This window comes from Podospora anserina, chromosome 7 (genome assembly GCF_000226545.1).
Source record: "Podospora anserina S mat+ genomic DNA chromosome 7, supercontig 1".
In the NCBI taxonomy this organism is placed as follows: domain Eukaryota; kingdom Fungi; phylum Ascomycota; class Sordariomycetes; order Sordariales; family Podosporaceae; genus Podospora; species Podospora anserina.
Window position 1 is genome coordinate 582632 of NW_001914854.1, and position 22950 is coordinate 605581.

Sequence of the window (22950 nt, forward strand, 5' to 3'; positions counted from 1 at the left end):
GACGTTGACTATAGGACGATGGCTATCAGGTCACGGGTGGACATTACTCCGAACAAGCTCCTCTCAACCGGGAATTTGTGTAACCCGCCGAGTCGTAATACATCACTACCAACTGCATGAGCACGTAGCAATGAGATCCGTGGACCGAAAGAGAGCGACGGAGGACTCTATTCCAAAGAAAATCTACAATCCAAATTGCCATCCAGCTAGACGAACTAGACTGAACAGACATGCGCCCTTTCACACCCCCACTCACCCGCTCGACCCAGTCCAGAAACGCCAGCTCCAGTCATGCGAGGTTTCGATATAACGCAGCAACCTGTTTTGGTTCTATTGCTCTCTGAGGAGCCACGGAACAAGAAAAAGACCAACACGACCCAAGAAGAGGTGGTAAGGGATGCTTTGAGAAACTAAAAAGAGAACTGATGATACAAACAAAAATTTGAGCAAGGAACCGTACGAGAGACAGTGTCAATCATCCCATTCCTCATCGAGCTGATCAATTAGTCGATTCTCGGCGTCTCGGCTGTGGCGTCTCCCACTTGGGGATCCGGACAGTGTATGGTACCCTCTCCTACGAGGGATCAGGCGGCCGCAGGATGAGGTCAATATGGTAAACATGTCCTACACCGTAGGTTAGCGGCTATAGTCCAAGGAAACCTAAGTATGACACCAAGACATACCACGATAAAGCTCCAGATGCCAGCCCACAGGCTGTAGTTGGGCAGCTGCCGCCAACCCCTGGCGTGGGCCACTGTGCGCTGGTAAAAGACACCTCCAACCACGTAGACCAAGACCGCGATGAAGAAGATAATGGCAAAGACACTGCCAGGCCCAACGCTACCAGGTTTGTGGGGCTCGGCGATAGAGCATGCGTGCATTGAACGGACTTCGAAGAAGTAGGCGCACTCATCCGGATCTGTGCCAACAAATGAAGCAGCCGTAGGTGTATCTGGGTCCCTGTCACAAAGGAAAGAAAATGTGGCCGACTTGCGACGTTGTGTTTTTGGCTTCTCCTTGCCCTTGTCCTTCTTGTCATCATCTTCGTCATCATCATCCTTGTCTTTCGATGCACGCCTTGACTCGGCGTCTTCACCGTCGTTGTCGTTGTCGTTGTCGTTGTCGTCGTCGTCGTCGTATTCATGGTACTTGTATGTCGCTCCGTCATGGACCTCCCATCTCTTTTCCCTGTTCTTTTCATCTGATAGACCACACGGGGATCCCCCTGTATATTGAAGGACAAGTTTGCGCCCTCGGGGTACTAGGTTTCCATCTGATAATCTGTCATGGATCGTCAGCGATGCTGCCGCCCCAAGCTGTTCCCAGTGTAAAGGCGTTCTTACCCTAAAGCATATATTTTGCCCTTGGTTTCATAGTATGCGCTCACGTTGTTCCATAGATCCTTGTCGAGTCCGACGACATCCTCCACCTCCTTCACCACGGGACTGCAGAAGTTCAAAGTAAAGTTTGAGCCATAATCCCAGCCTCTAGCCACATAATCGTCAACAGGCGAGCCCTTTGGTGGCTTCTCCCCCTCGGGCACAACTACTGCGGTGTCGGGTCGTAGGTCGAAGAAAGCGCCGGCGCCGGTGGTTGCTGTTGCGACACAGGGTGTGACTACAGGCGTGGATGCGGTGGCTGTCTTTGTAGCCTCCTCGGCGACTGCCTTGCCACTCAGGACAGCAAGGGTGCAGAGAAGGAGCGCTCTGGATGGTGTTTGCCGATGCATGGCTGAGAATATTTGATGACGTCGAATTTCGAATGGAACGGAGGCGTCCGGTCAAGGATGTTGGGGCTTGCTTGGCTTCGGGATGCAGATGCGCGCGTTCGCGCCGAGTGGCAGGGGTTGGGCGATATCGAGTGTTGTTGTTCACTGATGAAGCGTCGGTACACGAGGAAGCACAGGAGACAGTTGGCGACACGGGCGACGTCGTTCTCGATGTCGTGGCCGTTGGATGATGGAGGGTTGCTCCCAAACGCGGCCTTCACAGGTAACCGTTTTAGAAGCCGATGCCAACTGGGTCCTGGTCCAAGGAAAAAAGGGAGGCGTTGAATGGGAGCTGTGATTGGCTGTCCCGAGCACAAGGGGCTGGCCCTTGCAGCTGGCAGCGGGCAGTAGAGTGAAGTGCACATGTTAGAACAAAGCTTAAGGTTTAAGTTGGGGAAACACAATTGCCAGTGGAATGATGAAGCTCCTCATGAAGTGACCCAAAGAGAGAGAGAGTCAACAATAGAGCTCAAGCTGTCAGTCTCAACATCCATGGCAGCAGATCTCGGGTCCAAGTCCACCTGGAACTTTGATGCCAAGCACAGGGTAGTGTAGAATTGCCAAGGCTGTTGGCCCCTGACCCTCCACACAGCTCATCTGGAAAATGGATTCTCATGGTGCTGCGTCATTGGCTCAGAGAAACTCAGGCCATCCGGAAAGCGCAGAGCCGACTGTGAACCTCTCTCAGGCCATCCGGGAACTCCAACGCCGACGCGGTAGAGACCATCCATCGTCAACGTCTTCAACGGGCAACCGTCAGCATCTGGGCCTCCAGCTGATGTCATACCCCGGTATCCGCGGTTTCCACGGGCTCGACAGGGCGCTACTTATATGCGACAAGCTCCCGCGACCATTGACAGTCGACTAATTAGCCAACACAGCCAACGCAGCAACAATGGGTTCCAAAGCACAGCAACCCATCGAGGCGTCGCGCAAGAAGCCCGAGTACGAGTTCTTTGGACCGTAAGTGCGAACAATCCCTCTTGCTGCCCCGCATTTCGCTAATCACGTCTTCTCCAGACCCGGCGCTGCCCTGATCAGCTTCGTCCTCCCACCCCTCGTCTACGCCATCACCTTTGCGTGTAACGATCTGTCCGGCTGCCCAGCGCCTTCCCTCCTCCATCCCAAAAACCTCGATCTCAATGTGTTGAAGCGCGAAGTTGGTTGGCCACAAGATGGGTGGCCTGGTCTCTTCAGTTGGGAGGCCACAGGGTGGACCTTGGCTTTCTACCTCTTCAACGCCATCCTGTACAGAATCCTTCCCGCGACCGAGACCGAGGGCACAGTTTTGCGAAGTGGTGGCCGGTTGAAGTACAGATTCAATGCCTTCTCCACCACCATGTTCTGCATCGTTGCTGCCGCCGCCGGTACCATCGCCCAGGGCGCCGAGTTCCCCCTTTGGACCTACATCACCGACAACTATGTGCAGATTCTGACTGCCAACACACTCATTGCCTATGCGCTCGCCACTTTTGTCTACGTTCGCAGCTTCAGCGTCAAGCCTGGCAACCCCGAGAATCGCGAGCTTGCTGCCGGTGGCGTTACTGGCAACATGATATACGACTGGTACATTGGGCGCGAGCTCAACCCACGCGTCACCCTCCCCTTCATTGGCGAGATCGACATCAAGGAGTGGATGGAGTTGCGCCCCGGCATGCTGACCTACATCTTGCTGAACGGGGCTTTCATTGCGAAGCAGTACCGCAACTATGGCTATGTCACCGACAGCATCGTCTTCGTGGCTGTCGTGCAGACACTTTACGTCTTGGACGGCCAGTACATGGAGCCCGCCATCATGACGACTATGGATATCACCACCGATGGGTTTGGGTTCATGCTTTCGTTTGGTGACCTTGTCTGGGTTCCATTCATCTACACCCAGCAGACACGTTACCTTGCCACCCACCCACAGACGCTGGGTCCTTTGGGACTTGCCGGTGTCGGTGCTTTGTTGGTGCTCGGCTTTGCCATCTTCCGCCTGTCCAACAGCCAGAAGAATGACTTCCGCACCAACCCCAATGACCCCAAGCTGGCTCATCTCAAGTATATGCCCACCAAGGCGGGCACTCGTCTGCTCATCTCTGGCTGGTGGGGCATTGCCAGACACATCAACTACTTTGGTGACTGGCTTCAGGCTTGGCCCTACAGTTTGCCCACCGGGCTTGCCGGCTACACCATCCTGTCTGCAGGAAGTGCTGCTGTGGATGGCGCGACCAGGATGCTTGACGGCCGCCAGGTTATCCCCGGTGAGGCCAAGGGGTGGGGCATCATCTTCACCTACTTTTACGTCTTGTACTTTGCCATTCTGTTGATCCACCGTGACCGCAGAGACGACGAGAAGTGCGCCAAGAAGTATGGCGAGGACTGGGAGAAGTACAAGAAGACTGTCAGATGGAGGATCATTCCTTACATTTACTGAGATCGGTAATGATTGGTGAATGGGTTCCGGTGGGAATGGAGATGCAGTGGACATGGGAGAGGGGGCAATGAATAAAACGGTTGGGATCTTGGGCGGACTGGAATAATTTTGGGGCCAGATATACATGCAGGAAAGGTGTTGGAGTTGAATACATAGCAAATCTACATACAATGCATAATCTAATACCATGCAACAAGACTCCCTCGCTGCTCTGACGAGTGACAATTCGTGCCAGAACTTCCCCCTTTTCCAGGGCGGTGAGCAAACCGTGACAAGCAACAAATTGACTTGATGGCCCGTGCTTTCAGCCCAGCCAACCAACACGTGACAAAGTTTCAACAGTGGGTCTCGAAAATCAACCACCAGCGTTGGCTTGGCCAATCCATCAACGCGTGTTTCCGTCCTCAACACTGTAGACGAAAAACACACATCGAACCCGACGACGACCGAATCGCTGATCGAGTTTTTACCAACCAACCACACATTCCATCAGACTTCTGTTATTCTAGAGCCTCGGAAATCACGAATTCATCAAACAAGCCGCTACCATGTCTGACGTTAACATCCAGTGAGATACTGCCCTGCCAAACCGCCCATCTTATTCAAATCATAGGGGCAGAAGCTAATTAGGCGGTTTTCTGTGATGTAGGGCACTTCTCAACAAGCCTCGTAACGAGTGCACGTAAGTCTGATCCTCTCAAACTCACCCTTTGCAGTCGAAATGACGCTGACCTCTTCAATAGTGAGTATGAGATTGCTCAACTGGTACGCATTGTCAAACCTGCATTTTCAAACAAGGCAGAAGCCGAGCGAATCAGTGATTGACTTTTCGACCTTTCGATGATTGCAGGAAGCCTATGAGATGAGCAATGGGCCGCTTTCCCTCCTCCAGACGGCCGTCCGCAGTCACTCTCAGGTTTTGATTAGCATTCGGTCAAATCGCAAGCTGTAAGTTTGTCATATCAATGAATGAGATGGGATATGGGGGCAATGCTGACCTGGGATTTTGTCTGCGCGTTTTAGTCTTGCCAGAGTGAAGGCTTTTGACAGGCATTGCAACATGTAAGTCTTTTTCTATGACTGTTGAAGCTGTTGTTTTCTAGTGCTAACATTCTCTTAGGATTCTTGAGAACGTCGTAAGTGGCTACCTGCCGGATAGACGGACACCAGTCCCGAAGCCTTCAAGAGGCCACCCCGAGGTGAGGCTGACTTTGGTTTTATCTGTACAGAAAGAGATGTGGACCGAGACTCCAGTACACAACGGAAAGAAGGGCCGGCCGGTGAACAAGGATCGGTTTATCAGCAAGATGTAAGTGGCACCTGTGGTTCTTGAGGAGTTAGTTGTACTCTTGGCTGACATGGATTTTGCAGGTTCTTGCGGGGTGATAGTGTCATTCTCGTTTTGCTCAGCTGATTGGATTTTTTTTGTTGGACCTTGAGGCTGGCCGGAGATAACTAGAGTGGCCTACAGAGTTGGCGAACACAACTGCCGTGCTTCGGGGTCTGGTTGACGGCCAAGAGACTCGGACCGTTTCGCTGCCCTCTCCGGGTTGTCGGGTAGCCGGTGGAGACGTGTAAGGTCGGTAAACAGAGGGTTGGGCGGGTGTCATTACACCGTGGCGTTTTCAGTTTTCAGGGCTCTTTGCGAATTTGGCAGATTCTACATTTTCGGACCAACCAGTATAAATAAAAGCTCGGCGTTGCTTTCGCTAATCACCAACCAAACGTCCTTTGAACATGGACTTGGGTGTCGGTAAGGATGGATGGGTGGGCAAGTAGTAGATTGACACTCGACATGGAAGGGTGGGAGCTCTTTGTGTTTCTTGGTTCTTTCCGGGAGAAGAACCTGAAGCTCCGTAACCCTGAAGCCGTTGCGCTACGGGATATAGGGCTACCCGAGACGCTCCCAGTTCCCCAAGGAGCTACACACAGATTGGCCCCTGACATCCATGCGCCGAGCCCATTCCATAACGTCAAGCAGTAGGTACTGTGAGACCTCGAGTCACATGTCCAGTGACCCGGGACGCTGCTGTTGAATCCATGACTACAACAGAGACAACACTGTACAACGTTGCATGACCTGCTGCTGGAGTGGTGTCTTCGTATGTTTGTTCAAGCATGTTTATACGACACACCGGTGACCAAGAGCATGGATACAGCGTTGGAGTCAGGAATGTAACACCACCCATCCGGTTTTCTTCGGCTTTTGTACTTTTTTTGTTGCAAATGATGAAGTGAACTTTCACGTCCTCATCATCTCATCACCAGCGGAAGTGATGGTTCGTCGCCGCCTCGCTTGCTTCACCGGCAGCCGTGGCGTCGGAAAAGGACCGATGCAGGTTCGTACCGTGTAACCGAATTCCTCGCAGCAGAGAGAGAAGATGGTACGGGGAAGGCGACCCGGCACATGGTGAAGTTGGTGGTTGCGGGGAAGGATGGAGGCTTGTTCGGTGGTGCGGGGCGGAATCCACTGTTTACGACCGTTCAACTGTGGGGTTCGGCTCGGGTTACAGTGTAACGGTCACTTAAGCGCACCAGAGGGGGGGGATCGTTGCTATCCGGCGACGGAAGCCAGCCCCAGGTTTTTCTCTTCGGTTGGGGAAATGTTTTCACGGCCACCGAAGGAAGGGGGTACTCAATCTGGCAGGTGAAGACTGGCTCATCAGTGCTCACCTTGACTTTTCATCAGCGCCTGGTTCGATTGCCCAGTGTACGGATTCCGCATTTATGTACGGTATGACAGGGATCAAGCACTTGCCGAGAGCTTCAAGCTTCTGTGGCGACCAAAGTGCCGATCTCCGCCGTCTCCACTAAATTATTCCCGAACATCGTCATCTTATTGACTTTCATCTCGACCTCCAAGCACAGCAAGGGGATTCAATGTCAGCCTCCCGAGCCCCCCCCGCATTCTGGTCAGGGGAAAGGACGATCTCGTCCGTCAGATTGTCATCCGTGTTCGAGTGCAGCTTGGACGTGATCGGCCCTTTTCGCAACGGCCATGACCCGGCTTCTCACCCGCCCTCCATCCTCCCACCTGCCCGAACGGATGCGCTGCTACCCTGCAAGGCGCTGCTCTCCATGAATGGATCGAGAGGCACTTCCTGACGCTTCCTGACTTGAGTCTGGCTGTCCGGCCACTCCCACGGTTCCCACATCTCGGTCTCTTGGGTTGTGCCATCAACTCACCAGGCGAGCATGCCGAGATGGGATGACGGCTGGCTTCCCGGAAACGGTCCACTGACGTACACAACGAGATTGACCGGCCAGCCAGCCATGAGCATCTCGGGATTAAACAATGGAGGGGAGGGGGGGAAGGGACGCAGCCCTGTTAATATATATTGCTGCCCGCATAGCTCCTGTTGGTTTTGTTTCACTTCAGTGCCGTCGTCCGTGGTGATCTTCTGCATCTCCCTTGCCAACCTCCGGCAGCCTGCATCTCGCTGTACACATCAACACGAGCAGTTGCCACGATGAAGTTCAGCGTGGTGGTTGCCGCCGCCCTGGCAAGCGGCGCTCTTGCCACTCCCCAATATCCTCCAAAGGTACGCATGTTCCTTCTGTTGAGTCAGTCCTACGCCTCCACTGGCCACGAGCTCTCCATCGAGCCTCAGTTGTCGTCTACAAGATTCGGTGGTCAGAGCTCTCGAAGCTGTGAACCTGTCTTTGCTTTCTTCTGTTGCTCAACAGTTTGGCTGCCCTCACGCTTACCTCAGCCGCTGCACAAAACCTCTTTATCCAGATTGATACCGATCTGATCCTGCATGATCCGCAACCAACATGCAGCTTATACATGCAGCCTTCTGGCTACCCTTTCTTGCTGCCAGAGCCGCACCTGCTGACAACCACGCACAGCTCATCAAGAGAGACCTCGCGTACTCACCTCCTGTCTACCCTTCGCCATGGATGAACCCGGAAGCCGATGGATGGGCAGAGGCGTATGTGAAAGCTCGGGAGTTTGTCTCCCAGATGACGCTGTTGGAGAAGGTCAACTTGACGACTGGTACCGGGTGAGTTTCACCTGCTCAGATCGCCCTAACGCCATGACTGACGCTGGTATAGTTGGGCCTCGGAGCAATGTGTCGGTCAAGTAGGAGCTATCCCTCGCCTGGGGCTCCGCAGTCTTTGCATGCACGACGCCCCCCTTGGAATCCGTGGAACCGACTACAATTCCGCCTTCCCTTCAGGTCAGACAGCTGCTGCTACATGGGACCGCCAGTTGATGTACCGCCGTGGTTATGCCATTGGCAAGGAAGCCAAGGGCAAGGGGATCAACGTGATCCTTGGACCTGTCGCCGGCCCTCTTGGTCGGATGCCCGCTGCTGGGCGAAACTGGGAGGGTTTCTCTCCGGATCCGGTCTTGACAGGAGTCGGCATGGCCGAGACTGTCAAGGGACATCAGGATGCGGGCGTGATTGCATGCGCAAAGCACTTTATTGGCAATGAACAAGGTACTTGCAAACAGACCGGCAAGATGGCTGTAGTTCAACCGCGCTAATATGGCCACAGAACACTTCCGCCAAGTCGGCGAGGCTCGCGGTTATGGGTTCAACATCAGCGAGACTCTTTCCTCCAACATTGACGACAAGACGATGCACGAGCTTTACCTCTGGCCCTTTGCCGATGCCGTCCGCGCCGGTGCGGGCTCTTTTATGTGCAGCTACCAGCAGGTCAACAACTCCTATGGATGCCAAAATTCCAAGCTTATGAACGGTCTTTTGAAGGATGAGTTGGGCTTCCAGGGGTTCGTCTTGAGTGATTGGCAGGCCCAGCATACCGGTGCAGCTGCCGCCGCGGCTGGTCTCGACATGTCGATGCCGGGAGATACCGAGTTCAACACTGGCGTCAGCTTCTGGGGTACTAACCTCACTGTGGCCGTGCTCAACGGTACTGTTCCAGCTTATCGGATCGACGACATGGCCATGCGTATCATGGCAGCTTTCTTCAAGGTGGAGAAGAGCATTGAACTGGACCCTATCAACTTCAGTTTCTGGTCCCTCGACACTTATGGGCCTATTCACTGGGCCGCGGGCGAGGGTCACCAGCAGATCAACTATCACGTCGATGTCCGGGCTGACCATGCAAACCTCATCCGTGAAATCGCTGCCAAGGGTACCGTTCTTCTCAAGAACACCGGCTCCCTGCCCCTGAACAAACCCAAGTTTGTGGCGGTGATTGGAGAGGATGCTGGACCTAACCCCAACGGACCCAATTCTTGTGCCGATCGCGGGTGCAACAACGGCACACTCGCGATGGGCTGGGGTTCTGGCACTGCCAACTTTCCTTACCTCATCACGCCAGACGCTGCCCTGCAGGCCCAGGCCATCAAGGATGGGTCTCGCTACGAGAGCATCCTGACCAACTATGCGGCATCCCAGACCAGGGCCTTGGTATCGCAGGATAACGTCACCGCCATTGTTTTCGTCAATGCTGACTCTGGTGAGGGATACATCAACTTTGAAGGCAACATGGGCGATCGCAACAACCTGACACTCTGGAGAGGCGGCGATGACCTGGTCAAGAACGTTTCCAGCTGGTGCAGCAACACCATTGTGGTCATCCACTCCACCGGTCCCGTTCTCATCAGCGAGTGGTATGATAGCCCGAACATCACTGCCATCCTCTGGGCCGGTCTTCCTGGGCAAGAATCCGGCAACTCCATCACCGATGTTCTCTACGGCAAGGTGAACCCCTCTGGCAAGTCGCCATTCACCTGGGGCGCCACCCGCGAGGGTTACGGCGCTGATGTTCTTTACACTCCCAACAATGGCGAGGGCGCACCCCAGCAGGACTTTTCCGAGGGTGTGTTTATTGACTACCGCTACTTCGACAAGGCCAACACGTCTGTCATTTATGAGTTTGGCCACGGCTTGAGTTATACTACCTTTGAGTACAGCAACATCCAGGTTACAAAGAAGAACGCTGGTCCCTACAAGCCAACGACAGGCCAGACAGCTCCCGCGCCGACTTTTGGGAACTTTTCGACGGATCTTAGCGATTACCTGTTCCCCGACGAGGAGTTCCCCTATGTCTATCAGTATATCTACCCCTATCTCAACACTACCGACCCGAGGAATGCTTCTGGCGACCCGCACTTTGGCCAGACGGCCGAGGAGTTTATGCCCCCGCACGCGATTGACGACTCGCCTCAGCCGTTGTTGCCGTCTTCGGGCAAGAACTCTCCCGGTGGCAACCGGGCGCTGTACGATATCCTGTACGAAGTCACGGCGGATATCACCAACACGGGGGAGATTGTGGGAGACGAGGTGGTCCAGCTGTATGTCTCTCTTGGCGGGCCTGATGATCCCAAGGTGGTGCTGCGCGACTTTGGCAAGCTCAGGATCGAGCCGGGTCAGACGGCCAAGTTTAGGGGGCTGTTGACGAGGAGGGATTTGAGCAACTGGGATGTGGTGAGCCAGGATTGGGTCATTAGTGAGCACACCAAGACGGTGTTTGTGGGGAAGAGCAGTAGGGATTTGGGGTTGAGCGCTGTTTTGGAGTGATACCTGTTCAAAGGGGGGAATTATGTTTTGTGTTATGGCATTGAATTAGCTGTTGTAGCGTTTTGACTTGTTATACTATGGATTATTACCTTGATACACCTTTTGCTCACCTTTGGCTTGGTTGTCAACCCTCATGTTTGTCAGAAATTGGTCACGGATGTGATGGTCAAGAGTAGTCCGTCCTCGGTGTCTCGGTGGGAAAAACCCCCTTCCAGATTCACCAAGGAACTCTTCCAACCGAGACTTCCACCAGCAGCAAAGTTCCCGCCTCCTCCTCATGAGGGCTTTTCCCACCCGCGGATCCCGAGTTTTCTTGCGCCAAAAGATCACATCACGATCAAGGAATCGGAAAAGTTGGAATGAAGTTGGATTGCTGATATGCGAAGGACTTGGACATGGAATTTCCAGCCAATAGGAGGGCGAGCTTCGATTTCTCAACCGGTCAGGAACCCCCCTCTCTTTTTGTGCGACGTTGCAATGGGCCTTGGCCAATCACGAATGGTGGGTGCTGCGAGGGCTGCTTGTGTGCATGCGGTTTGCATGGTGTCAGACGCTAATGAGCTTGTTGATGATGGGATGGGAGTGGGTTGAGGGTGATGAGTTCAAGATGGGCTGTGGGGGGTTGGGAGAGCTGGAGGGGATGGAGTGTTGGAGAGCTGTTCATGAGGGTATTCAAGGACTTTTATGAGGGTTTTAGGGATCGGAACTCGGGGGGACATATTTGACAGAGATTTCGAGAGCCTACTTGCAAGAGAAGAGGTGATGATGATTGTGCAGATAGAAACAGCCGTCTAGGCAGCACTATAATAACCTCTCATAGTACCAGAGGAAGATTTAAGCTTGTGTCTTAGTGCTCTGCATCCTGCAAGGTGCTCAAAGACGAACGAGCCAAGACATGGATATCTTACACCGTCTTCTGGCATCCTTTCAGAAACACAATGCACTGTAGAGTGGCGGATTGTTCTTTTCCTCCGAGTATAACTCTTTCCATGGCAGCCAGCGGGCACCAAGAGTTCGTTCCGCCAATGACGTGATTGGCCGGACCTGACGGCTTCACCTGCCAGGTGCGAGCGGAGTCAGGTCATTGGCCACCTCAGGGTCATGGCTGGCTGCATCAGGCATCCGCAATTGACCAAGAGAGCTTCCAAAAACAAATCTTTCCATCTCGACTTCAACACGAACTCCCGTCCGGTCGACCACACCGTGGACCAGCAGCATCTCCGATTCAACCCGAGCTTTGTGTTCCAGGAACTCTCCGGGATTTATTTCAGTAAATAAACAGTCGTCTGCTTTGCCAGAATGGTCTTGTCTTTTGTTCCGAGTCTCTCGCGGCTCGTGGGGGAGGCCAGCCGCTGCGAGGGAGCGGCACGAGATTGCCAGTGCCGCGGTTGACATCCACGACGAGCTTCTTATCGCTGTGACAGCTGGATTGGTAGGACCCCTACAGCTGGACCACATGGCTTGCACGCTTCGTGATAGTGTAAATTGAATGAGCTTTTGAGCTTTCTGCAGGCCAAACGTCACCCATCTTCAAGCTGTGTCTTCGAAGATCATAATCTCTCATGTCGATAGAGTCAGTTGATGGTCAGAATGATCCAGTCTAGAGCTACAGTCTAGAGTACAATACGACCGATAAGATTAAGCTGACATCCATTGCTATATTCGGTCCAAGCCATGAGCCCTGTCAGAACGACTCGAGCTATCTACATCCACGCCCAAGTCCACATGCCAAGCGCAACCTTCAGGGATACATCTCACCCACCCACTCTTGAACCCACCCCTCCATCACGCCTAAGCCAGACATACAGCGCCGTTGCGAGGCCTTGCCCCGGAGCCCTACACATGTGGCATCATTTACCTCGCCATGCATCTTTCCAGTCAGCAAGTAAGAGCCCTATCCGGGGTCTGTAACAAGATGATCTGGTCCACCAGACCGCATCTAGATACCCTGCAGGTGAAGGATATGACTCCAGCCGAGCCAAAGACTTGATATAGGGATCACTTCCACACCTCTCCCACACTCGGAATCGGTACCTTTTCTGCTCAATATCAACCACTGTGTTTGCCTCCGAACCACCACCGAGCAATCACATCACTCACGATGGCATCACGCATCACCCCGGTGTCCGAGTCTGCAGCCGCTCTTCCCGAAGCTCGGAGCCATTCACCCTGGCGACGATCGGCTTGTGATCGATGCAGAAGCCAGAAGCTCCGTTGCACACGCAAGAAAGAGGACGACACAAGCACCCCGTGCACAAGATGCCTTCGTATTCGATTTCCTTGCTTTACCAGTCCGGCCAAGCCACCGGGCAGGCTTGCACACAGAAGAGCCCAAGCAGCAAACAATGCATCCCTCTGCGATGTTGCTCAACGTCAACCACCTTTCGTGTCCTTACCTGGCAGTGGACATGCCATGACCTCGGGAGACCAGATGGCTTGCGGTAACCCTCTATATGCTCCATGGCCCTACACTCAGCAGGGGTCTGAGCATCCGCTGGTGATGGAGGATAGCTCCATGATCATCCCTTGGGCAGATGCGAGTCACGCCATCGACGTCTTTGACTTTTCTGTTCACAGCAACACACTGTTGATGGACACTCACACTTTATGCGGCAACCACCACATCCACCCCTCGACACAACATCAGACGTCCACCATGTCTCTCCCATCACCTCCCGAGTATCAACCCTTTAATCCAGAGGATGGCTTTACCATGAAGCCCATTCCGACACACAAATCCTCCCGCCAGGGAGACCCAGGGGTCTTGCTTGCAAGCCTACAACAAAGCCTCTCAAAGCAGCTCCTCCACACAAAGTCCCTGCCTCGAGACTTTAGCATCCTCGATACTCTTCTACTGGGCTCAACCAAGCCCAGCGACGGTTTCGACCCTTTATCCTCAGTCCTGAGCAGCACCTCTGAGCTGATCGAAATCTCGCAACTATTCCATCGACCTACAGACGAAAACAGCCACAAAAGATCACCCAGCATCACCGATGACAGTGTTCAGGGCGCATCACGATGGCCATCACCCGCCTCGAGTTCTTCTCAGATTCCCAGCCAGGGGTACTCTGCGGGCCCATCAACGGCAGCAAGCTCCCCATCATCATCCACCATTGTTGACCCAGCATTGGGAGGAGCACCACAGAGAAAAAACCACCAGCTCAACGGCGCGAACCTCCTGACCATGGTGTCCTGCTATCTCCAACTCATCACCATCTACGACGCCATCTTTGGACATGTGCTGCTCGAAGCGGCGTTTGCCATGACAAGGAGGTCAGGCGGGAACAATATGCAGCATGCCTTGGCGCATGCTATGCCTATTGATCTTTCTAGGGGATATCATGATTTTGGGTATGAGCAACAACAGTACGAGGTGAATCACTGGCAAAGAGCTGGCTTGCTAGCTCGAATGGTGGATAGGCAGTTGGAGGGGGTGGAGAGGGCTTTGGGGTTGCCGAGACAGTATTGTGTTTCTTTGTCGATGCAGACGGCCACCGCTGTGGAGCAAGGGTCGCTTTCTGGACATGAGGCGAGAGGGTTGCTTGGGGTGATGCTGGGTGGGACGGCAACGGGGGTGAGGTACGAAGGGGAGATGATGGGGGAGGGGTTTGTAGCTAATAGTGTCGAGCAGGAGGGGGGGAATATGGTTACTATGTTGCGGGAGAAGCTGGGGGGGCTGTTGCAAGGTTTGGAGGGGGGTGGGTGTTGAAGTTGGAGCTGGCTTTGTTTTGTTGGGTACACACATGGGATCACATGGTTGTGGAGTTTTGGGCATTATTGGAGTTGTGGTTTTTGGGTAGAGCATAGCGTGATACACAAGTGGGAATATATTGTCTTGAGTTTTGCTTCTGAATGGGATCTGGAGTTTTCCACCAGTATGCTCTCTCCTGCCTTCTCTTGGTGGCTTCTGAGGTGAGAAGTGCCGAACATGGGTGATTACTGATCGTTTACGCGTTCAAGAGATGGATCCCCGGACCGTACAGTGTATGAAGGCAAGTAAGGTAGGTGGGCATGCAGTTATCGGCCCGCGCTGTCAGCGCCCGCCTTGGCAGGAAAAGGGGGGTCCTCGATCATCGGCTGGTTCTGCCGAGACAGGGAGCGCAGAGAGGGGGGGTGGTAGAAGTCGACCTGTCTAGGTACACACCCCCTTCCCATGGGGAGTTTGAGGCAAAGCTACAATACGTACCGTGAGACGCGAGAGGCACGCCACCGACCGGTGGGGAAGTGTGGTATGCATGACTGCGGTGGGCATGTGTGGCGTGGAGTACTCGAGGCTTTGTCTCTCTCGTACCTTGAAGGGATGGCTACTGTTGATTTGCTGGGTGGTTTTTTTGTGGATGGCTGTGCCGTCTGGCTTTTACACCGTACCCGCCGCTCGGTTGGGGTTTGTTTTCCCCAGGCCAGGGGCCGGTCTAAAGTAAGGTGCTGTGAAGGCTTGTTTTGTTTACTTGTCACTAAGGGGGGGGGGGTTGCAGATGAAGGGCTGACTGGGATAGCAAGATGTGTTTGAGACTTCTTGTTTTGATACAATCGTGATTTTCGGAAGGTATTATCACGCTTGGAGAGGAGTGTGTTTCTTTTCAGTCACTCCTACTCCTACCTGATGATGGGGCAATGAGATGGCATGGTCGGGATTTCAGAATGACTGGGGAAGAGGAAGCTTAACATTATTTTTATCCACCTCATACCTGCAACGGTTCGGAGCATCTGCGAAGGTTGACGTTCGGAGATGGCTGGCATCATGACCATCATCTTGATCGGGGGGTTAGGCCGAGACACGTGCCTTGCTCACTTGGGTATCTATCTGATCAAGTTATTGAGGTTTCCTAGTGTCATATCCCTTCACTTATTAAAGATTGACTGAGCAAAAAGTATCAGACGAGGGGGGTCGTGTCATGGAAGTCGGCGGGTAATTTCCATATGCACATGCTGGGAGATCTAGTGAGGTGCCTCAGGAAGCTGATAGAAGATAACCGCCCCAGGTGTCTCTGGTTAGAGAACGCATGGCGATCTCCTGGATGACGATGATGACGCGAGATGTCAGACTGGACTCGAGGGGTGGCGGTGGCTTGAGAAGCTGGAGAAATCACATTCGGGCTGACAGAGGTGGAATCAATCTTCCAGGATCGATCGCGTGGTGGCGTCGCAATGGTGTGTGAACCTTTTTTCTCGTAGCATATATCATACCTAGGTAGGTATGCACTTTAAACTGTTTAGTTCTGCGGCTGAAACAATCTGGATTTTGGAACCTGGGGTGTTCGTGGTGTGATGCCGAAACGGCAAAGCCGAATGCAGAAAAGAGGCACATGAGGCTAAAGCATCCGGTAGCCGGTAATGGGGTGGGGAGCATCGCGGTGGCTTCTTTAGTTAGCTTCAAAATATTGATGCCTGGTTTGCGCCCCGGGCTCATGATGACAATTGGCGTTGAGTGCTAGGATGGTGGATTAGTAACTGTACCCTGTTTGATCCCGGTGTGATGGCTGGAAATGTGAAAGATCGTGATGAAGGATGTGATTGACGTCGATCACGGAGATTTACTAAGTGGTTATTTTTGAACTTAGGTTAAGGCTGCTCCCGTCGCCAAACATCCTTGAATTTGGTTAATGATAAGGGTTGCATTAGGTGCGGTTGTGATGGAAGCTCATTCTACACTTCGCTGATGAAGCGCCCATTTTTCGCCGATCATTAGTATATCCTGACCAACATGCTGGGTACCCACCGAGAACATACTCCAAGCCAAATGTGGGAGTGTTTCTCGCTGCGGGTGCTTGTGCTGCTGTTCTCAGTGTGGAGAAGCACACCACATTCAGGGGCCCCCTTTTCAAGTATGTGTCTCAGGGGCGAAGGCAAAATTACTGACGTGTTTCTAAAATGACGCGACTACCTTAGGTCATTTCCTTCACGAGTTGAACTTGTCTCCATAACAAAGCTATCTCTTTTTCATCACCCTACCTGGTCAAAAATTAGAAAAGTCATAACCTCCGGTATGCGGTCAGCCGGCCTAAACCACGTCTCCGATGTTCCAGAAACTTGCGGCAAAAAAAGGAAATCACGCCCCAGCACAAGACAAAGAGCTTCCGGCTCACTAATAATATGGTGTGACAGTTGACACCCTTCAGTTGTCGTCCCATCATACTGAAATGCATTACTGGGACTTGTTGGCATTGATCGGGCCAGCGTGCTATTTTTTGGGGGCCATAAGAACTGAAACTGGCCTTCAAACCGGTGCATATCCAGAGAAAGAATTCTTCACTGCATGGATCTCTTCAATTTGCAAATTGAAAAACGTTGCAGGATACATTAAAAACTTATGCCATATCGGTGTAGTTGCCAGTGACTCCCTCATCCCCATCAAGTTCCTGAGGCCCATACCTGTCCATGATCAGCTGTGTCTTGAGCGAGTCACTCGGAACAAGCCATCCCTTTTCCGTCAAGTATTCACCAAGAACCTTCTGTGTGCCTCCGGCATGATTCCCATTATCACTCTTGAAGGAGATCTCGACAATGTTCTCGGTGCCTGTATCAGTCTCCTTGCTGCGAATAGGCCAGATTTCGACATCAACTTCGACTCCTTCCCATCTGCCTTCATACCGCTCCGCCGAGATCGGACCGTAAATAACGGCTTGAGAAAGGAGGCTTGTTCCCCATTTCTCGAATGACCAGTCGTCAAACTTGCCGGGGATCTCGTCTCCAAGCAACTTTCTAGACTCTTCTTCACCAGGTAGCCCCATCTCCTTCTTCCCCACTGTTTCCTTCTTGACCTTCTTCTTGCGGCTGATACTCAGGGTCTGCTTCTGAAATCCCCACTCCACTTGTGCATCGTACTTGGTCTCAGTTGTATCGAAACCGTCGTCTCTGGCTACAGTGAGAGCTGTGAGAATATCGCCAGTATCGATAGCCCCGTCGGCTTGGTGATCGATGATTGGGTATCGCTTTTTGTAAGTCAGTTCATAGCCTGACTCGCCTTCAATCTTGCGAATGCGAGGAGACCATCCCGCGTTGTAAATCTCCCTGGAGGGTGTGTCCAGAAACTGAACATCCATTCTGATGGGTTTCTCGGGGAGTTTGAAGGCTGCACGGAGGATGTCGTTGGGCTTGGATGATGCTGGGTCGAGGGCCTGGGTGGCATCAAGGAGGAATTTCACCTCGAAATCAGGAACCATGGTTGATTTGACTATATGGCAGTGATTAGCGATCAATTCAAACATCAAAATACTGTTGCAGGCCGGCATACCGTTCGCCATGATGAATGCTTTGCTACGCAGCCACTGATACTGTGTTAGGGCTTGTAGAATAAGGTATAACGGTGACAGATGATTCCACAGTCGTTAACATGTTGAACTCTTTTATACTCATTTTCTTACACAGCTCTCTTTCTCTTCGATCGGGGACTCCGAGTAACCCAAATGTACAATGACATAAGTACGGTATAATATTGAACGCCCTAGCCTCATTCAAAAAGGCTACCGCGGTTAGGGTGTAATACTTGCAAGACACAAGCTGAGTGTGAATGAATCCGAAGCTTTGAGTGGTCAATTCTTCATCACGCCGGCATCACCTGCATCAGGGATTCAGCTCCGACCAAATGCAGATCCTAACAGGCCAATCTCGACCACCTGAACAAGTCACCTTCACACACCTTGCGCTGATCACCGACTCGGATTTATGCAAAGACAAGTCCAGGCCATGAGCAGTCAGCCTTATGAAATGATGCCATCCTAGTGGCACGCACCAGAGTACCTGTCAACAATTTAACCGGCACGGACGAACCCGATGGTTTGGCATCCCAGATAACTTTATATCGATCAGGTGCGGCAGAGGTAGGTCCTGTTTTTATGGGGATTATCCTTTCCATCAGTTTTATACCTGGTGGTTGTATGTACTGGAATCTCTTTGAAAAGCTGAAAAGCGTGCCCACCCCTAACCCTCCGGACCCCTCAGCCTCTGACCCCCTGACCCCCTGACCCCCTGACCCCCTGACAGGCTTTTCTGACTGTAGTTGAATCATCACAAGCACTCGATCCCGCATTTACAAAAGGCCATCTCAACAGCATACGATCACGCAGTTGAAGAGGAGCACCACGTCCCTAACATTCACCCTATCAGCTTTATGCATTGAGCGGAACAGAGGCAACATTATTCAGTAATCTTGCACAAGAAAGCGAGTTTCCAATGGCTATGCACTCCATCAACAGAGACTCTCGCTTCATCCCGTCCCTCCTTCATAGCGGAAGCCCTCATCCATCACCGGCCGTAGTGACATCACTGCCCATGCGTTGCGAGGAAGCGAGTAGGAGTTTGCTGCAGCGCTATCGCTTGTAGCAGGTAGCCAGTGCCTTCCGTCTATTTCTCCCCACAATCAACACCTCCTGAGCGAACCTTGGCTGCATCTTGTCCGGCATCGAAGGCGCTTTGTCGGCAACGATTCCCGACGGGAAGGCTACTTTGACACCCAAGATAACCTGGTTCCCTGCCATGTTTCAAGATCGACGATGTGGATACCCAACCGCTTGGGCACCTGCCAATACTTCTTTTTGTAGTGGCTAGCCCATAGACTCAAGCATCTACTGCCTGTTATAAGTTTTACTATCGAGTAAAGATCAGTCCCACCGAGAACTAACCTCAGGAAGAGGGAGTTCAGTACAAGCCTATGATATGGTAGCGGTAGACCTAATATATAGCAGGTCATGTAAGCGCAGTCTAGACCTGGCTTGGCATCTTCATGCACTTGAAGTCTACGACGGATGACTTGTCAAAAAAAACCTCGAGACGGGACGTCATCCGCCGTTGCCCCGGTTTTTGGAATCGTGGCGGACGGCAGTCCCATTCCGTCTTGCCGCATTGATTAACCAAGTGATTAACCGCCTCGCGGTCCACCAATCGTCTCTCTCCACCCAACCCGGTTTTGGAAGCTATCACGCACCCCGGACCAGGTGTTGGGTGGTATTCGTGTGGGGTACAACACCAAGATCTGTTCACGGGACGCCGTTGGGAATCGCCGAGCGAGCGGTAAGCAGGAGGAGCCGCAGCGAACAGACTGGAAATTGGAGGACCGCCGGAGCCGGTGCGCCTTTCCAATGGAAAGTTCCAAAGAACAGGATTGTAAATACCACCGTGGAGGCCTTGGGTATGGACTTGTATAAATCCATCCATGGCCGCCATCTTCCAGGGCTGATGATTGTGACAGCCTTCAGCTTGCCTTGACAACTCCAAAGCAGCCGCCTCCAGCACCTTCACAATCAGCAGCCATGAAGTCCTTCACAGCTACCGCCCTGGCGGCCCTCTTGGCCCAGCAAGCCGCCGCCCATTCCACCTTCCAACAGCTCTGGGTTGACGGAACCGACTTTGGCAGCCAATGTGCCCGTCTTCCTCAGTCCAACTCTCCCATCACCAACTATAACTCCAATGACATGCGCTGCAACATCATCGGCACCAGACCCCAGGTCAAGTGCCCAGTCCGCGCTGGTGGTACCGTCACTGTTGAGATGCACGCTGTAAGTGAAGCCACAGTTGTTTGAACCGAAAGAGAGCAACCTACTGACATGTATAAAAGCAAAACGGTGATCGCAGCTGCTCGCAGGAGGCTATTGGTGGCGCCCACCACGGCCCCGTCTCCGTCTACCTCACCAAGGTCTCTGACGCCCTTACCGCCGATGGTTCCACCGGCTGGTTCAAGATCTTTGACGATGGCTGGCGCAAGAACCCCTCCGGCCGCGTTGGTGATGATGATTTCTGGGGCACCAAGGATCTCAACGCTTGCTGCGGCAAGATGAACGTCAAGATCCCATCCGACATCCCCTCGGGTGACTACCTCCTCCGTGCCGAGGCCATTGCCCTCCACGCTGCCGGTGGTGCTGGTGGTGCTCAGCCATACATGACCTGCTACCAGATCACCGTCTCCGGTGGCGGCAGCGCCAGCCCCCCTACTGTGTCCATCCCCGGACACTTCAAGGCCTCCGACCCCGGCGTCCAGGTCAACATCCACGGTGCCATGACCAACTATGTCATCCCCGGTCCCGCTGTGTATGCCGGCGGCAGCACCAAGGTTGCCGGAAGCGCGTGCAGCGGCTGCGAGGCCACCTGCGCTGTCGGCAGCTCCCCCACCACCAGCCTTACTCCCCCTGTTTCCACCAGCACTCCTGCTCCCGGCAACGGCGGCGGTGGCAGCCCCGGTGGGTGCACTGTTCAGAAGTACGGCCAGTGCGGTGGTCAGGGCTACACTGGCTGCACCACCTGCGCTGCTGGTTCGACTTGCAACACCACCAACCAGTGGTATCACCAGTGCGTGTAAGGAATGAACGAATTAGGCCTCATGGGTGGCGGCATGTGAAGGAGTATTGTCTGGTACAGGCACAAATTCTTGTATATACTTTTGGTTTTGCCCAACACAAATATAGCATTTGCATATCGCAACATTCTTGCATGTCTGTCTCTTAGGTGCCTGTGATGGTGGCGATTTCATAAACAAGGCTGCGGACCAGATAAGAAGGACCGCAATCGTGCCTAGGTGGCTTTTGATACGGGTTGTTTGACGCACATATGATGCTTTGATCACGCTGCAATGCAAGTCAACGGCGATACCCGACTGAAACAGCACCAAAGCTGCCGCTACTGCCACTAAGCCACCACCTTCTGACGCCTTCATGTGCTGTTCGGGCATGAGCAGCCCTATCTTCTCTTCCTGTCCGGCTCGTCAGATGTCAAATTCAACTGAAACTGCCGCTGTTCAGCCGTCTGCTATTCGGTGCACCAGTCACACGACACCGAATATGCCGGAGGTGCATATGCATTCATTTGGCCCAAGGGGGGCCGATGACCACCTTCATCGCTTTTTGAATTCGGTGCCTAGTGATTTTGCAGTTCGTTCCTGAAAATTCCAGCTTCTTTAAGATTCGAGGTTGCCTACCTACCACCCTTTCTTCCAAACCCTAGCACAAGAGGGTATCCCATTGGTCCACCCGAGAGCCAGTCCGAGAGTGTGCTCCGTGGCCCAATATAAAATCGAAAGCTCTCTCATCCATTGCTACAAGCCCCTCTTTTCGTTCTTCCATCATCTGACATCATCCGTCACACACAAGCTACCAGCGCACCTCCCTGACAGAACAACACCACATCGACATGTCTCGCAACTGGCCCATCGACGGCGACAACTCCGACATCCCCCACGGCTTCAAACGAATCGAATACGACGCCGACGCCCGCGTGTACATTTACCAAAAAGGCACCCAGCTCTACGCCGCCCGAAGCAACACCTCCCCCATGACTCCCATCCCCAACCGCGCAGCATCCAACATTTCCCCTGAAGGCTTCCGACAGGGCTTCCCCAATGCCGACAGAGATGAGAACAAGAATGGGGTGCGGCAGGTGCTCAAGCGGAGAGTCACGGGAATTACTCGATCAATCACCCGGCGTGTGACGGGACGGAAACCAAATAGTTATGGATACCAGAAAGAGAATCGGGTCGGGCGGTCTTCGTCTCGGTCTCGCCCGTCGGGCTTTTTGCCGGATGAGAAGGAGGATCCGTTTGGGGATTACGCTAGTTATGAGGATGAGAGGCCCGCGACGACGTTCGACGAGATTTTCGGTGAGTGGCACTATTTTCTGAGGCCTTCGTTTTCATGCCCTTTTTCTGTTTTCTCTAAAAATACTGGTGAGAATAGATGGATAAAGTGAGTGGTGGCTAACGGCTTCATCGGCGAATTATAGCAAAAATGCCGAGAATGAATACTGTTTGATCAACCTAGACTGAGGGTGGCCTCCAACAGATTTGAATGTGGCACGTTATGAAGTAAAAATGTGAATGTATATAGTCAGAGGACTCAGTCGGATCTGTTGCGGTCTTGGTTTAATGCTGTAAGCCGGTCTGAGATATCGTTCACCTTCTTCAATGCGCAGAAAGGGAAGATAATTTCGGTATCAAGCCAGGTATCAGGGGTCTCAGGAGAAACTTTATGTTTCGGAGAAGTTGTCGACAATATGTTGTTAAATCTGATGGCAGGTAAACTCCTAGAGAAGATGTGCAGGGATGTGCAGCTGGTTTGGCGTTGTGTGAGAAAAGAAAGCAAAAAGCAAGGGCTCAATCGGGGATCGAACCCGAGACCTCGCACAAGCACTCCTTAGAAGTGTGGGGAAAACCCGAAGCGCGAATCATACCACTAGACCATTGAGCCTTGTTGGTTGTCAATATTCGGATCTTGTGTACGTAACGCCACTGGCTGGGCGTGGCTTGGCAGTCTTGGTGTGTAATCGATCACCACCACCAA

At 53.0% G+C, this 22950-nt stretch overlaps 8 protein-coding genes across 8 annotated transcripts, besides 3 other annotated features; 6 read left to right on the forward strand and 2 right to left on the reverse strand.

Moving 5' to 3' along the window:
- Positions 1-471: 471 nt before the first annotated feature.
- On the reverse strand, positions 472-1729 carry PODANS_7_3220 (uncharacterized protein; the record flags this gene model as incomplete). Its single annotated transcript, XM_001907661.1, has 3 exons — positions 472-569; positions 629-1281; positions 1344-1729. The coding sequence occupies 3 exons, from the start codon at positions 1727-1729 to the stop codon at positions 472-474; spliced, it is 1137 nt and encodes a 378-aa protein (XP_001907696.1).
- Positions 1730-2663: 934 nt separating this feature from the next.
- On the forward strand, positions 2664-4187 carry PODANS_7_3210 (uncharacterized protein; the record flags this gene model as incomplete). The annotated part of the gene is made up of 2 exons (XM_001907662.1): positions 2664-2731; positions 2789-4187. 2 exons carry the CDS (start codon positions 2664-2666, stop codon positions 4185-4187), a joined length of 1467 nt encoding a protein of 488 aa, XP_001907697.1.
- Positions 4188-4735: 548 nt separating this feature from the next.
- Positions 4736-5601, forward strand: PODANS_7_3200 (uncharacterized protein; the record flags this gene model as incomplete). The annotated part of the gene is made up of 8 exons (XM_001907663.1): positions 4736-4755; positions 4837-4869; positions 4931-4952; positions 5038-5135; positions 5211-5249; positions 5308-5323; positions 5417-5496; positions 5559-5601. The coding sequence occupies 8 exons, from the start codon at positions 4736-4738 to the stop codon at positions 5599-5601; spliced, it is 351 nt and encodes a 116-aa protein (XP_001907698.1).
- Positions 5602-7657: 2056 nt separating this feature from the next.
- On the forward strand, positions 7658-10687 carry PODANS_7_3190 (uncharacterized protein; the record flags this gene model as incomplete). Its single annotated transcript, XM_001907664.1, has 4 exons — positions 7658-7729; positions 8040-8194; positions 8247-8635; positions 8694-10687. The coding sequence occupies 4 exons, from the start codon at positions 7658-7660 to the stop codon at positions 10685-10687; spliced, it is 2610 nt and encodes an 869-aa protein (XP_001907699.1).
- Positions 8837-8957: a repeat region (rgion duplique sur le chromosome 6).
- Positions 10688-12788: 2101 nt separating the features above from the next.
- On the forward strand, positions 12789-14396 carry PODANS_7_3180 (uncharacterized protein; the record flags this gene model as incomplete). Its single annotated transcript, XM_001907665.1, has 1 exon — positions 12789-14396. The coding sequence occupies one exon, from the start codon at positions 12789-12791 to the stop codon at positions 14394-14396; it is 1608 nt and encodes a 535-aa protein (XP_001907700.1).
- Positions 14397-16995: 2599 nt separating this feature from the next.
- PODANS_7_3170 (uncharacterized protein) lies at positions 16996-17931 on the reverse strand (the record flags this gene model as incomplete). The annotated part of the gene is made up of 2 exons (XM_001907666.1): positions 16996-17861; positions 17922-17931. 2 exons carry the CDS (start codon positions 17929-17931, stop codon positions 16996-16998), a joined length of 876 nt encoding a protein of 291 aa, XP_001907701.1.
- Positions 17932-19935: 2004 nt separating this feature from the next.
- On the forward strand, positions 19936-20978 carry PODANS_7_3160 (uncharacterized protein; the record flags this gene model as incomplete). The annotated part of the gene is made up of 2 exons (XM_001907667.1): positions 19936-20181; positions 20241-20978. The coding sequence occupies 2 exons, from the start codon at positions 19936-19938 to the stop codon at positions 20976-20978; spliced, it is 984 nt and encodes a 327-aa protein (XP_001907702.1).
- Positions 20240-20609: a repeat region (rgion duplique sur le chromosome 1).
- An 827-nt stretch (positions 20979-21805) lies between the features above and the next one.
- On the forward strand, positions 21806-22422 carry PODANS_7_3150 (uncharacterized protein; the record flags this gene model as incomplete). Its single annotated transcript, XM_001907668.1, has 2 exons — positions 21806-22271; positions 22394-22422. The coding sequence occupies 2 exons, from the start codon at positions 21806-21808 to the stop codon at positions 22420-22422; spliced, it is 495 nt and encodes a 164-aa protein (XP_001907703.1).
- Positions 22423-22759: 337 nt separating this feature from the next.
- Positions 22760-22857, reverse strand: a tRNA (tRNA-Pro).
- Positions 22858-22950: the final 93 nt, after the last annotated feature.